Source organism: Ips typographus, linkage group LG12 (genome assembly GCF_016097725.1).
Source record: "Ips typographus isolate SLU linkage group LG12, UJ_Ityp_2.0, whole genome shotgun sequence".
NCBI classification, from domain to species: domain Eukaryota; kingdom Metazoa; phylum Arthropoda; class Insecta; order Coleoptera; family Curculionidae; genus Ips; species Ips typographus.
This window is the reverse complement of record NC_138433.1, coordinates 3734350-3749777: the sequence shown is the minus strand read 5'-3', so window position 1 is coordinate 3749777 and position 15428 is coordinate 3734350. Positions and strand designations below refer to the sequence as shown.

At 47.5% G+C, this 15428-nt stretch overlaps 3 protein-coding genes across 3 annotated transcripts; 1 reads left to right on the top strand and 2 right to left on the bottom strand.

The window, feature by feature from the left end:
• Positions 1–3988: 3988 nt before the first annotated feature.
• Positions 3989–6211, bottom strand: LOC145736734 (uncharacterized). The gene has a single exon (XM_081991146.1). The coding sequence runs from the start codon at positions 6209–6211 to the stop codon at positions 3989–3991; it is 2223 nt and encodes a 740-aa protein (XP_081847272.1).
• Positions 6212–6343: 132 nt separating this feature from the next.
• LOC145736733 (uncharacterized) lies at positions 6344–9541 on the bottom strand. The gene has a single exon (XM_081991145.1). The coding sequence runs from the start codon at positions 9539–9541 to the stop codon at positions 6344–6346; it is 3198 nt and encodes a 1065-aa protein (XP_081847271.1).
• A 557-nt stretch (positions 9542–10098) lies between these two features.
• On the top strand, positions 10099–11364 carry LOC145736732 (uncharacterized). Its single transcript, XM_081991144.1, has one exon. The coding sequence runs from the start codon at positions 10099–10101 to the stop codon at positions 11362–11364; it is 1266 nt and encodes a 421-aa protein (XP_081847270.1).
• The last annotated feature ends 4064 nt before the right edge of the window (positions 11365–15428 follow it).

Here is a 15428-nt window from a genome sequence, read left to right as displayed (position 1 = left end):
CAAGGCTAGTGAGAAAAGAGTAGATGAATTTAGCGGTGCCACCTTTGCGGATCTGGTCAACACCATAACGGCCAAAACCAGCGACTTTAGAAACGGTAAAATAAGATTTAATGTCAAGGACAGCACAACAGTGAGTAGGGTGATGGGGGAGATTCTCCTCAGGTATGGTAGGATGGAGAGGAAGGTTCTTGGGTTACAGAAGGATTGCGAAAAGGAAAGGAAAAAACAAGAAATGATGAGGGACATTTACGATAGGGAATTAGATAAGAGAGACAGGGCATTAGAAAAGAGGGAAACCGAGATAGAGAAGTATAGGGAAGGGGGTTTAGAAGGGGAAGTTCTGGAGAGGCTCGGTGAGCTGATAGAAAAATATCAGTTAGTCAGCGGGAAAGATGGTCAGGAGAAAGGGGTAGTTGATAGGAAAAAAAAGGGGGAGGGAAATGAAGGGGCACAGACAGAGGGGGCAAAAAGAGGCGGGGGGGTAGCAACAGGGGCTATTAGGAGGACGGTTAGGGGTGTCACAAGCGGGCAGGTCTTCACGGATACGTCAGGGGATGAAGGGGCTAGGGCGAGAGACAATGATGAAAGAGGGGGGGAATGGACAAGGGTACAAAGAAAAAAAACATACGCGGAGACACTGGGGAGGGGAGTAAACAAGGGGGGGGAAAACAGAGAGGGGTGGAAAACTCCGCCGAGGAGTGAAGTTGAAAGATGTGAACTAACCATTGAAAGGGAGGGAAAAAAAGGACAGGAATTGGTGAGGGAAGTTAAAAACATGATAAGGGGGGCGGGAGTGTCGGTTGTTAAGAGCGTAAGGGAAGTTAGAGAAGGCAGGGTCATGGCGTTATTCGGGAACAACGCGGAAAAAGAAAGGGTGAGAGTTAACCTACAGGACAGGGCAGAGGTTAGGGTCAACGAAAACAGGGGTCTCAACCCTAAACTTAAAATAACGGGGGTGGAGAAGGGACTCACGGACGAGGAAATCTTAATGGCCCTCTTCGAGGAAAATGCCGAACTGTGGGAAGGGAGAGAGTATGGGGTGTGCATGAGTGGGGCAAGGGTCCTCTTCAGGAGGCCTTGTAGGCGAGAGGGTGTAGAAAACGTGGTAGTAGAGTTAAGAGGGGAAACTTTTAGGCGATTAGTTAAAAAAGAAAGGGTGACGATTAGCATGATGGTGTATGTGGTCGAGGAGTTTGCAGATCTGGCGGTGTGCTACAGGTGTAGCAAATTTGGTCACACTGGCGCCAGATGTACGGATGGGAAGTGTTGCAATAAGTGCGGCGGGGATCATGAGGTGAGGGAATGTCAGGTGAAGGATGAGTGGGACTGCCCAAATTGTAAGAAGGTTGGCGTGGCGAGGAGGGACAGATGCCACAGTGCCTCTGATAAACGATGCCCAGTTTACAGAAGGAAAATAGAGCAGAGACTGCAGAACATTAACTACCATTGATGGCCAATTTCCTCCAGACCAATTTGGGCAGGGGAAGAGAGGCGACCGAATGCATGAGAGAGTTCGTACGGGCGAACGGAGTGGATGTGGTTATGCTTACGGAACCGTTCAAGCGTGAGGCGGAGTGGAAGGGGTTCATGAGGTTCGGCAAACCAAATGCCAAATCGGTAATATGGGTGAGAGAAAGTATCAGAGCGTGGATGATGGATAGTGAGTCGAGTGAGAATGTGGTCAGCATAACGCTTAAATTCAGGGATAAGGAAGTGAGAGTGGTTGGTGTGTATGACGAGCCAACGGCAGGCAGTCGTACAAACCATAGAATGAGAGAGAGAGAGAGAATGTGGAGGAGCGTTAAAGGACCCATGCTTCTGGCTGGGGATTTTAACGCCAAGAACCAAGCATGGGGGGGAGAGATGACGGATGAAAGAGGTGAAGAACTAATGGAGATGGCAGTTTTGTATGGATGGGAGCTCGCGAACGATCGGAACCAGGGTCCGACGTTCGAGAGCGCGAATGGCAGGAGTTGGGTGGATGTGACGTGGGCAAGAGATCTGGAGATAGGGGAATGGAAGGTGAGAGACACGGAGACTCTAAGTGATCACAAATACGTGACATTTGGAGTCAACGGTCTCCTGGTGGAAGGGAAAGAGGGTGAATGGGAGTATGATTTCAATTCGACGGATTGGGAACGGTTCCGGGAGCATTTGAATGGGTTTAGGTGGGGAAACATCGAGGCCGTGGAGGATCTTGAGGAGGAGGCCGCAAGGATGCAACACTTTTGCAAGGACGCGTGCAAGCTGATCAAAAGGAGAAGGATGAATGGGAGAGCCGCTAACAGTTGGTGGGACGACGACCTAAGCGGCAGAAAGAAAGAAGTAGAGAGAATGAGGAGATTATATCAGGGGAGTAGGGGGTGTGTGAATGAGGGGTTAACAAAACGGAGCTATTATCTGAAAAGAAAAGAATTTAAGAGGGTCATTAGGATAAAGAAGAGGGAAAAGAGAAGGGAACAAATTGAAGAACTTACAACCGACAACTCGTGGGACAAAGTGTGGGAACTCATTAACAAATGGGGGGTTCGCAGGGGGGATCCGCACTTAGGACTAGGGACGGTAGGGAGATAGGGACAGGTGAAGAGTGGGATAGGGAGATCATAGAGAAATACCACCCGGATCTGACCGTGGATGAGAAGGATGAATGGGAAATGTACCAACGTACAAGAAGAAAGGGGAGGGCCAACGTCAACTTCGACGTTGACCTCAGGGTGGAAGAACTGGAAGGGGTGATTGCCGGTCTGAAAAAGAAAAAAGCGTGTGGGGACGATAGGATCCCCAATGAGTGTGTGAAGCATGTCTGGGAAGTCTGGGGAGAGGGAATGACGAGAGTGTATGGGGCGTGTTTAGCAAGGGGAGTTTTTCCGCGGGTGTGGAAGGAGGCTAGGGTCAGGTGGCTGCCAAAAAAGAGCGGAGGGCACAGGCCAATCAGCCTGCTACCGACGCTCGGCAAGCTGCTTGACCGGCTGGTCAACGCCAGACTAGTCAATTGGTATGAAAGGGTGGGCTGTCTCAATGAGAGGCAGTTCGGTTTCCGGAGGTCTAGGGATACTTTAATGGCAATAGAGAACATGAGAGAGAAACTGAGGGAATACAAGGAGGCAAACTGGCACGTACTGGTGGTCACGCTGGACCTGAAGAACGCCTTCAACATGGCGTGGCCGCCGTACGTCGACCAGAGGATGAAAGAGGATAGAGTGCCGGGGCTCCTTAGGGAGATAGCCTGGCATTTCTTGAATGAAAGGGTAGTTAAGAGTGGGGACGTGAGCGAAAGGGTGAACAGGGGCTGCCCGCAGGGATCCAGCCTGGGGCCGTCCCTGTGGCTGGTTTGTATGAATGAGTGGCTGGAGATGTTTGATTCGGAGGACGACCGCGGAGCGGTCTATGGGCAGGCATTCGCGGACGACCAGGTGGTACTGGTTGCCGGGGTGTCTGTCAAGGAGATAGAGAAGAGGTGGGAGAGAGTGTGGGAGAGGTGTAGATGGTGGGAGAATAAGGGAAGGATGAAATACAACGAGTGTAAGACGAGAGCGATGTTTATCGAAAATTACGGCCGAATAAGACCTCCGGTAGTTAGGTTGGGAGACGAGAGAGTGGAGTGTAGTGTGTGGGAACTTCAGGAAAACTACCCGTCTTAATGAAATTTCCCGGATTAGGTCAGGCAAGATACTTTAGTGCTCTCGATCTTCTGCCGTGCGGACAATACACTGTGAATTTAACTGCTCTTACTTTTACATTAAAACACTAACTTTTCTATTAGAGACATTATTTATTGCCGCCTTTTTCTACTCATTACTCTACCACACCAACTTCTTAACCTAACTTTTTCGACAGTGGACGTCTGACACTGTGGGACAGATTTGAACACGTTCCGTAACCTACTCTAGTGTCACTACATCCTCCCACCTTGAGAAACTTTGATCCTACTTTTTCTCAACAACTTAATACTATACTAAAAATAACATTTTCTAAAATTTAAACTAATTCAGTCTTTCAAGAATCTAGCCGGAACTTTCACATTCCGGCCACTACGAGTGGTTTTTGTAACTTTGCTTTTGTCACCCCCGCTTACATTCTCACAGCCACTAATACGTTCGGGTACTCTGCTTTCAGCACTCCCGTTCGCGCTCTCACAATCACTGACGGATTCGGGTGCTCTGCTCTTATCACTCCCGTTCGCGGTTTCGCCATCAGTGGTTTCTTTACAAATCTCGACCATTGGTGTCACTCGATCTGGTGCTTCTCCATTACTCTCCAAATCACATCTGTCTTCCAGGGGGTACACCCGCTGGATGGGCCGCAACAACTGCCCCGTCGCAGTGGACACTCGAACCAATCGGACGCGTCCGTCTTTCCCTGGATACAACTCGTCCACACGTCCAATAGGCCACTGTAGTCTTTTGTCGTGGTCGTTACCAATCAGAACAACCTCGCCCGCTTGTATCGTTCTCGAAGTCTTGCTGTGACGTAGTAGCTTCAGTTGTCCCAAATACTCATTTCGAAAACGGCCACGAAGATTTTCTCGTAACGACTGCAGTCGAACCACCTTCCTGGAAAACGATTGTCGGTCCACCATGTCGCAATCTGGTACTCCGTCTTCCTTAAGCTCCTTTAAGAACATCATGGGTGTCAAAGTCATCAATTCGCTAGCGTCATTTGACATGTAAGTTAGAGGACGATTGTTCATGATACATTCACAGTCACATATAAGAGTTAACAACTCCTCGTATTCAAGTGACGCTCGACCCAACACTTTGCGGAGTAACTGCTTGAGGATGCCCACTAGCCTTTCCCAAAAACCACCCCACCAAGCAGCAGTTGGAGGGTTAAAATTCCACTTTATCCTCTCTACGGTTGAGTATTCCAAAATTTCAGTCCAATCAAGTTGCTTAAATAAGTTTTCCGCACCAACAAAATTGGTCCCGTTGTCGCTATAGATGGTTTTGGGTCTCCCTCGCCGCGCTACAAATCGCCTGAGTGCCCGCAGAAAACATTGCGAGGATAAAGAACTGACAAGTTCAAGATGCACAGCCCGATATATCGCGCAGGTAAACAAACACACCCAGACCTTACTTCCAGATTTTAAATACAAAGGGCCGGCGAGATCTATACCAGTGACCTCAAAAATTGCAGCATCTCGCACTCGATTCTCTGGCAGTGGAGGACTCGAAGTCTGAAAATGTTTAGTAGAATAACGCTTACATAGCGTGCAACGCCGCACGATGCTGCGTACGTATCTCCTTCCGTCAACAAACCAAAACCTCTCTCTTAATAAGCTCATCAAGCCCTGAGTACCAACATGACATGCCCTTACGTGTGCATCGTTGATCAATCTATCCACAACTTCATGTCGAGGTAGTAAAATAGGAGAACAAAAATATTCTTGGTCTGGGCGATTTACAACACGCGACTTTAGACGTAGTACGCCCAATTTATCTCGAAACAAGTCCAAATTTTTCAATTTCTGCTCAATTTTGTTATTTCTAATAAAAACTTCACTTTGAACTTTTCTTAAGACAAATGCCTCAGCAGCTTCAAATTCTTCAGCACCAATAACTCCAGTACGTTTTACATTTTTTGATCTTAAGTTATTAATGAAACGAAATACCCAGGCCATCATCCGGACAATCTTAGAGTACGTGGAAAAATACTTTAGATGCCATGGATCTTCGTCTTCTTCATTTTTAGATTCATTACTTTCCCTCAGAAGTGTGAACACAGGATTAGATATACTATTCATCATTGAGATTGTTATACGTTTCTCTCTCGAGACTGCATCCTCGTCACAACTATGACAGTCCGGCGGCCAGTTGTCTTCTTTCTCACGCAGCCATTCTGGACCGCTCCACCAGTGGGAGTGTAACAAATGACTAGCCGAACAGCCCCGCGAAGGAAGGTCAGCCGGATTCAAAACACCAGGAACATGCCTCCATGACTGCGCTGGTGTTATTGAGCGAATTTCTTTCACTCGATTCCTGACAAAAATCGCCCAGTCTTCTTCTCGCCTAATCCATTGCAAAACCGTAGTTGAATCCGTCCAGAAATAACATGGAATTGTTTGGTTAAAATTTTTCATCATATTTTGGTACAGTCGGGCCGCTATTGTAGCGCCGAGCAATTCCAAGCGCGGTATAGTAATCGGCTTAAGGGGTGCAACTCTTGCTTTGGCAGCTAAGAGGTGCACTGCTACATCGCTTCCTCGTTCCATCCTTAAAAACATAGCAGTAGCGTACGCCTTATTGCTCGCATCACAAAAAACATGGAGAGAGGAGCTACCGTCGCAGTCAGCGTTTATCCATCTAGGGATTTCTATATTTCGAAGCTCGTGTAACTCATTTTTTCATTTGCAGAACTCCCTCTGAGTGTCTGCATCAACCGGTGAATCCCACATCAATCGTTTCTCCCAAGTTCTCTGCAAAAGCAATTTAGGCAATAAAGTTGTAGGACTTGTGAAACCGATCGGGTCAAAAAGTTGATTGGCAACTGACAAAATAACTCTCTTAGTCACAACCTGTTCTTCTACTTCCTTATATAAACCAATGGACTCTTTGACAGATAAGGTGTCTCGTCTAATGTTCCAGGTTAAACCAAGGACAGGTACATCCACGTTGTCAGCACCCACATACTGAGTTCTCTCCCACCCTGTTAAATCAAAGCGCCCTTGAGCCATTAGAACCGACGACTCCTTGATAAATCTACTCAGACTCTCTTCATCACTAAGACTGGTTACGCAATTGTCCACATAAAAACTTTTTGACAATTGACATACAGTATCTAAAGAGTAACCCAGCCTCAGTCTTGAGGAATCGCCTTCAAGTTGGCACAACTTTTTAGCTTCACTCAGATGATAACTTATAGTTGCACCCAGAAGAAACGGACTGCTGCTAACCCCAAAAACAACCCTCCTATGTCTGTAGATAATTTCGTTTCCATCTTGATCAATCCATAGAAATCTTAAAAAATTCCGGTCAGCAGGATCCACAGATATTTGCAAAAAAGCTTTTCGAATATCAGAAATCACACCTATTCTTTTTTGCCTAAACTTTATCAAAATATCCGGAATTTCCTCAATCAAATTTGGACCCTTTTCCAAGCATTGATTCAAGGATGGAGCACCTTTTTGTTTGGCGCCAGCGTCAAACACTGGTCGAATTTTTGTGGTGGCAGAGGAAAGCTTAACCACGGGCCTGTGTGGTAAATAGTGCCCCCGGTCAGAATTCATTTCACCAGCAACTTTCTCGATAATCCCATCATGGAGCCACCCGTTAAAAACTTCATCATATTCTTTTCTCAGATTACTAGAGTCTAAATTTTTCAATACACGTCCTAGACGAATCCTAGCCAGTTCGAAATTACTGGGAATGGCAGGGTGGTTCTCCAAAAAAGGCAACTTCACTTCGTATCGTCCCTCATTATTAATTTTAACTGAACTCATAAAATGGTCCAAGGCAGCAGCTTCTATTTCCTTTCTGGTATCAGTCTTGCATGGATCAGTGATACCTAAAACGTCCAGGTCCCATAATCCACTGATATCACCAGCAAACAAGCTCAATGTAGACATGCTCACTCTGTCCGTTTCAGACACGGGAATCTTTCCCATCAACGTCCAACCGAATAAGGTTTCTAATGCTACCAACCCGCAATGCAACTGGTGACGTCGACCTGTATAAAGTTTCCCAGCAACATCGGCACCAATTAGAAGCTCAATTACAGTCGAAGTGGAGGTGTCACTAACAGGAATTCCTAAGGAATCAAGCTCTTCAGACCATTCTCCAGAAAACAGTGGTGCCACATCGTTACAAATTCTTGGTTGGTCAAGAACTTCAATTTCACAACTGTAAACCCCCTTTTTAGCAATCAAGATATTGTACACATTGTGACACTGTTTTGATGTGGCACCGCCAAAAAGACAATGCACAATTACCTCTTTATCTTTTGGGGACAAATCTAACTCCTCTGCTGTACTCCTTAAAATGTAAGATCTTTGAGACCCAGAATCAATAAGGGCTCGGATTCTCCGACTTCCATGAGTTCCAACCACATCCAGACACAAAGTTTGCATAAACACATGTACACCTGAGTAATTAGTAGCATTTACCTCAGTATTTGTCCGGCTGCTTGGAGTTTCTTTAGGTTGAGAATTTTCAGGAGCACCTTCCAATGTTCTTCCTTGCTTATTTACTGCTGCTTCTGGGCAAAGAAGAGTAGAATGAAACCTATTGCAAATTAAACACTTTATTCGAGCATAACATCTTCGTGACTGATGTCCTATTCGTAAACACCTAAAACAAGCTTTTTCTTGAGCAATTAGCTCCTTTTTCTTGTCCAGAGGAAAATGTCTGGCTTTTTGACAGGCAGAACTGTCATGAGCCCCTTTACAAAAAATACACTTTCCAAAAGTATTAACTGAGGTGTTACTATTCAGCAAATCAGCTCCAGTAGCAATCCTAGTTCCAGGTGACTTACTTTTAGCTATAGTACTTACAGGTTTTTCAACTAACTTTGTACTATGTAGACCAAAACCCTCAGATGCCAATAATATGCGCTGTTCACTCTCCACCTCACTTCTCAAAAAAAGCATCAAGGCTTTCAACCGCTGCTCCAAGGTAGTATTTGACCCTACAGTTTCAGTACCACTGGATCCACTGGCATCATCTGGTTCCTGACAAACGGCCCCTCTACTAACTCCAGCACAAAAACTTACTGCACTACGCTGCCAAACTTTTAACAACTCTTCAGGCAAACAGGATTCAATTAGAGGGAATAGTATTGCTGAATATTTGTCAGATGTAATGCCAAGGGTTTCCAATGCCCTCAATTGGCTCTCAATACTGTCATATAAACAAGAGATATCACTTCGGTTTTTCGAGAGAGCATTGTTTAAGATTAATTTTAACAGTTCACGAACATAAACCTCAATCTGAAGGTCTTCACGACCAAATCGTGATTTTAAACTGTCAATAATTAATTTATAATTTTCGGCAGTAGCAGGAAAACTGTCTACTAAATTCCTAGCCCTACTACCAGGCGCTGTTGCTTGTACAAGGTATTCTACTTTATCCGCCAGGTCAATACTCGGATCCTCATCCACTTTTTTAAACTGTGCCCAAAAGGACAACCATTCTCGAATACTACCATCAAACTTTTTGAATTGAATTGCAGGCAACTTAAATTTGCGCTTACCTGCTTGATCTGGAACTGAAGAACTACTTGACACTTGATCTGCTTGCTGTTTTAACCGCCATATTTTGTCACTTTTAATACCCAGCTGCTTAAATCTTCTACTGTAGTTATCGCACCCTTCAGTTTCTTCTTCCAAGTCTGCTTCAATAACATTTTGTTCCAATAATAAACTGAATATTTCAGCATTCAAATCTCTAAGTTCAGTGAACTTTTCCTCTAAAATTTGCATTGCAACATGAGTCTCTTCAACATCTGGTGAGGAATGTTGCAAAAGGGCTGTCAAATCATTGGCTACCTTAGTAAAAGAAGCCCGGACCACTCTACGGCGTTTCTTAATGGTTTCTAAATCAGCCATCCTTCCACGAAATTAGTAAACGGCAATGCACAAATGGACAATGTTCGAGCTGGTTCAAAAACCGACCACACCTGGTGAAACTCGCGAAACTCTTAATGTCTTTCGATTAGTGTCCCACAGAAAAGAACCGGAAGAGTAAAAACACCAAATATAACCGGCCTAGTCCTGTCACGGTCGCCAAAACATGTGGGAACTTCAGGAAAACTACCCGTCTTAATGAAATTTCCCGGATTAGGTCAGGCAAGATACTTTAGTGCTCTCGATCTTCTGCCGTGCGGACAATACACTGTGAATTTAACTGCTCTTACTTTTACATTAAAACACTAACTTTTCTATTAGAGACATTATTTATTGCCGCCTTTTTCTACTCATTACTCTACCACACCAACTTCTTAACCTAACTTTTTCGACAGTGGACGTCTGACACTGTTGACAGATTTGAACACGTTCCGTAACCTACTCTAGTGTCACTACATAGTGAATGGATTGATCTACTAGGAATCAGGTTTGACAGGAAAGGCATGTTCATTGAGCATGCCAAGTATGTAAGGGAGAGAATGGCAGAGGTCGCCAGCAAGCTGACGGGGCTCTGCAGAAACAAGGGTAGAATGGACAAGGAGAAAGTGAGGGCAATCGCGGAACGAGTGGCGGCACCAGCGGTGCTTTATGGTAGTCAGATCTGGGGGGTTAGAGCGAATGATAGTAGGGTGAAGAGGCATTTGGGGGCGGCGGAGAGGAAGTTTTTGCTGGCTTCCGTCCGATGTTACAGGACGGTGGCTACGGAAACCCTCAGGGTCGTCAATGGCACGCCACCGTGGTACTTGGCGGCCGCCGCCGCTGCCAAATTTAAGGATGAATCAGTGAGAGTACGGGTGAGAGACAGGGCGACGGAGGAGGACAGGCCATACCCTGGATGGGAGATCTGGACGAGGATGGAGGAGATAGCCAAGGAAGGGGTCAAGGTCGTCTGGGTCGACGCCGGAGTGCATGAGGGATGGACGGGAGTGGGAGTATGGAGTGAGTGTGGTATAGCCTACAGTTTCTGGGAGAATAGAGACCGGGATAGCCTAAGTGCGGAATTGCTGGGAATAGGGGAAGCGGTGAGGGTTATCGAGAGGATGGGCAGGGGGAAATACGTAATCCATACGGATTGTCTGGCGGCGGTTGAACTGCTAGGCAAGTCAAGCCTCCATAGGGTGGTGGAGAGAGTTAGGAACAGGGTAGCAGGACTGGCATGTATGGGTTTTAGAGTGGCGATAGAGTGGAAGGGGAGAGAAAATGTGGGAATTGCCAAGGCCGACAGACTGGCAAGAAGGGCGAAATGGGAGGGCGAGCAGAGAAGGTGGGGCGGCATTAGGCTGTGGGAGCGAAAGGGGATCAAACGAGAAATGAGTGAATGGATAAGGAGTGAATGGCAGAGCAGTTGGGACACCTCCACCAAAGGGAGGGAGGTGTACCAACTCTGTAAGGAAGTGGGTATGGACAGGTTGCCGCTGTCATTCAGGGGCACCCAGCTACTGACTGGCCACGGCGACCTGGCCGCCTACTTGAAGCGAATGGGTTTGAAACAGGACGGTATGTGTGAGTGTGGAAGGGGCGAGGAGGACTCGCGGCATGTAAGAGAGGAGTGTGAGGCAGGGGGTAGAAGGGAAATAAGGGAGCAAATGGGGCAAAGAGGGATAATCTGGGGTAATTTAAAACTTAGAGTGAATGGGAAAACAAACGGAGAGGATGTAAATAGGGTGAATGAGTGGGGAGAGTTGGCCCTAATGGAGGAGGAGGAAGTAGACGAACCCGGTGAAGGTGGCACGGCGGATCATTGAATATGTACATATAGGCTAGATACATTTTAGATTATAGTTTTAGGCTTACGATTGTGAAAAAAAAAAAAAAAAAAAAAAAAAAAGGGTCGTTCCCGGCGGACATGTACATAGGTTAGGCTAGGTTAGTTCTTAGAATTAAAATGTTATAAAAAAAATAAAAAAAAAAAAAAAAGAGGGCCAAAAGAAAAATCCGGAAGTGGCAAAAAAAAAAAAAAAAAAAAAAAAAAAACACATGTAGTGGAAAAATAATAAAGAAAACAGAAGTGGCAATAATCAAAAAAAAAAAAAAAAAGAACACACAACACAGGTCATGGCTTTCCCCGGTAATTTTAGGAGACGTGGAGGATGGTGGGTTCGCTTGAGAGTGGTTTCGTGTGATGGTGGGTAAACCAGGCTTAAGCCCTAACAAGGGTCAGGAGGCGTCACCTCGCGGTATGTCCCAGAGCCACAGCCTGCCCTTGCGCGCAGTTGCTGAGTATACCAGATCGCCGGCGATCCCTATATCCTGCACCGGATGGGGCGCTCTGCGGAACACATGCGCGGCAGACCCCACGAGGCCGAAGCTGGCGCGCGCATCGTAGAGCTCGACCTTTCCCCCCTACGTCCCCACATACACCGTGCCGCTCCGCTGCTTGAGCACGTGTATCGTGGAGTGGCAATCGCCGATCACCGTCCTGCGTAGATTCAATATATTGAAAAGAACCAGGCTCGTTCCGGCGCCCGTGGCCAGGAATTCGTGGTTGCTCGCCCATATGAAGCAGCGCAGGCTGCCGTCCACCAGCTGGACAGAGGACAGATTATTGCTATTGCCGCTCTCGAGGCTCTACAGGCGCGCGAATATTACTCTTCCATCGTCTGTGCAGCTGCTGACAATCCCCGTGATTCCATTGTACACGGCGGCGTTGATCGGCGAGGCGCAGACCCTGGACGCCTTCTCAATTTCAAGATGCAGCCTAGGCCGCAACCAACGGCACCAACCTTGTCCGTCCGTGGCGCCTTCCTGTATGCTTCGCATAGGCTCGTAGGCTCGAAATTTTTTATTATTCTGTTGATATAGTGCCATGAACACTTTCATAATTGGGCCGGGCTAGCCCAAGAGCACGGGGACCGGGCCGGCGAAGCAATGCACGGCGCAACCCGGGCTCTGGCCGTGGACACCCCGCAGGACGGCCCGGAGATGCAGGCCAGCGGCCCCGCCGGCAGTAAATGCAGACAATTAATGTCTTCAAATCAGCACCTCAAAGCGCACCTGTGGAGCTTGACTATATAAGTATGGAGGAGAAGTGCACCATGTTGGAGAGACAGGAGAATGAATGGTGGGATGATGAACTGGAGGCAACGAAAAGGGAAGTCCTGCTCGCAAGAAGGCTGTATCAAAACAATAAGGGGAAAGACGAGGAAGTACAGTTTAGGACCAGGTATTATGGGAAAAGGAGAGAACTAAAAAAAGAAATTCGTAGAAAGAAAAAGGAAGCAAGCAATAAAGAGATGGAGGAACTTACGGAGGAAAACAGTTGGGACAAAATCTGGGAAATGGTGGCCAAGTGGGGAGTCAAGAGAGGGGAAAGGACATATAAGGCAAGAGACGGAAGGGAGCTGTGTGAAGTGGGATAATGAGCTCATAAGTGAGTATCACCCTGGGCTGAATGAGGAGGAGTGCGAGGAGAGGGGGCAGTATAGGGTAAATAGAGCCGGCGGGGTCATGGGTGATTGTTATGATGTAGAGTTTGGTGAAGGGGAGATTGAAAGGGTCATTAGGAATTTGAAGAAAAAGAAGGCATGCGCCGACGATCGAATTCCTAATGAATGTATGAGTCATGTGTGGGAGGAGTGGAAGGAGGGTTTGCGTGGGATTTTTAACAGGTGTTGGGAGTACGGGATATTTCCCAGGGTGTGGAAGAAGGGTAGATTAAGGTGGCTGCCAAAACCTGGCGGAGGGTACAGGCCAATTAGCCTGCTACCCACGCTGGGAAAAATTTTGGACAGACTGGTGAATGGTAGGTTGATGAATTGGTATGAAAGGGAGGGGAGAACGAGTAGTAGGCAGTATGGGTTTAGGAGGTCGAAGAATACGGTGAAGGCCCTCAAGGAGGTGTTAGATAGAGTGAATGGATTTCATGAGAGAGGATGGCACGTACTGGCGGTCGCGCTGGACTTGAGGAACGCCTTCAACATGGCGTGGCCGCCGTACGTGGACGAGAGAATGAGGAGGGATGGAGTCTCAGGGCGGATCAGGGAGATCGCCTGGGACTTCATGTGCGATAGGGAGGTGGTGAGTGGGAGAGTTAGCAGAAAGGTTGAAAGGGGATGCCCACAGGGTTCGAGTCTTGGACCAACCCTGTGGCTCGTGTGTATGAATGAGTGGTTGGAGAAGGTAGTGAAAGAAGATGAAAGGGGGGGGGGTGTATGGACAGGCATTCGCCGACGACCAGGTGGTCTTGGTCGCGGGGGTGTCTGTAAAGGAGATTGAGAAGAAGTGGAAGGAGACGTGGGATGTGTGTAGAGAGTGGGAGGAGAAGGGTAGAATGAGGTACAATGAGGGTAAAACAAAAGCAATGTTTATGGAACTTGGAGGTAGGATTCGACCTCCGGTAGTTAGAGTGGGTGTAGAGAGAGTGCAGTGTGACGAGTGGATGGATCTGTTAGGGGTGAGGGTAGACAGGAAACGGTTGTTTGTGGAGCATGCGAGGAGAGTAAGGGCGAGAGTAGGAGAAGTAGTGACGAAATTAACGGGGTTGTGTAGGAATAAGGGACGGGTGGATAAGGGTAAGGTGAAGATGATTATGGAGTGTGTGGGGACACCGGCGGCTCTATACGGGGGTGAGATTTGGGGTACAAGGGGAAGGGATAGCAGGGTAAAAAGGCACCTCGCGGCTGCTGAGAGGAAGTTTCTGTTGGCTGCGGTAAGGTGCTACCGCACCGTGGCCACGGATGCGCTCAGGGTGCTGTGCGGCTGTCCGCCATGGCACCTGAGGGCTCAGGCAGCGGCGAGGTTCCGGAGTGAGAGGGAGAGAGAGAAAGTGGATAACGCCGCAAAGGAGAGTGATAGGGCATACCCAGGGTGGGTTGTATGGAGAGGGATGAATGAGAGAGTGATGGAGGTCAGGAGAGTATGGGTGGACGCCAGCGCGAAGGAGGGACTGACGAGGATTGTGGTGGTGATGGAGAGGGGAAGGCAAGTCGTCAAGTTTGATGGACGGGAGAGAGGGAGCACGACGGCGGAACTAAGGGCAATTGAGGAGGGGGTGAATGTGGTGAGTGAGTGTGAAAAGGGGGGATATTTGTTAGTCACCGACAGCCAGGCGGCCTGGGGTATGGTGCAGGAATTTAGCCTGCACAGAGTGGTGGAGAGGATCAGGGGGCGAGCGGCGGAGTTGAATCGGAGGGGATGGGAGATCGGGATTGAATGGGTGGAAAGAAAGGATAAGGGGATCCAGGTGGCTCACAGGTTGGCAAGTGAAGGTTGGGTGATGGAGGACCTTGAGTGTTGGAAATGGAGGAGTGGATACACAAGGAGTGGCAGGAGGAGTGGGATAAGTCGGATAATGGAAGAAGAGTATATGAGGTGTGTAAGGAGGTTGGAAGGGATAGGTTGCCGCTGTCCTTTAAGGGTACCCAACTCTTAACAGGACACGGCAACCTAGGGGAGTACTTGGTGAGATTTAAGTTGGTGGAAGGAACGGGTGAATGTGAGTGCGGTGGAGGGGTTGAGTCGAGTGAGCATGTGATTGATGTCTGTGAGAGGGATGATAGGGTGAGGATGAGGACGGAAATGAGAGAGAGAGGAATAGCCTGGGCCTCCGTACAGTTAAGGCGCGAGGGGAAGATGGATCTGGGTAATGTGGCCTTGGTTAATGATTGGGCGGAGGGGGTCATGGGGGAGGAATAACCGGTCCACCAGACTCGAGAGGGTATCTGTAAATTACGTTTAGGTGTAGATATTGTAAATAGTATAAGTAAGATGTTAGGGTTAAGATCAATGTATATTTTGGAGAAGTTAAACGATATAAAAAAAAAAAAAAAGAATAAAAAAATGGAAGAAAACAAAAAAAGAGAAGGCAAAA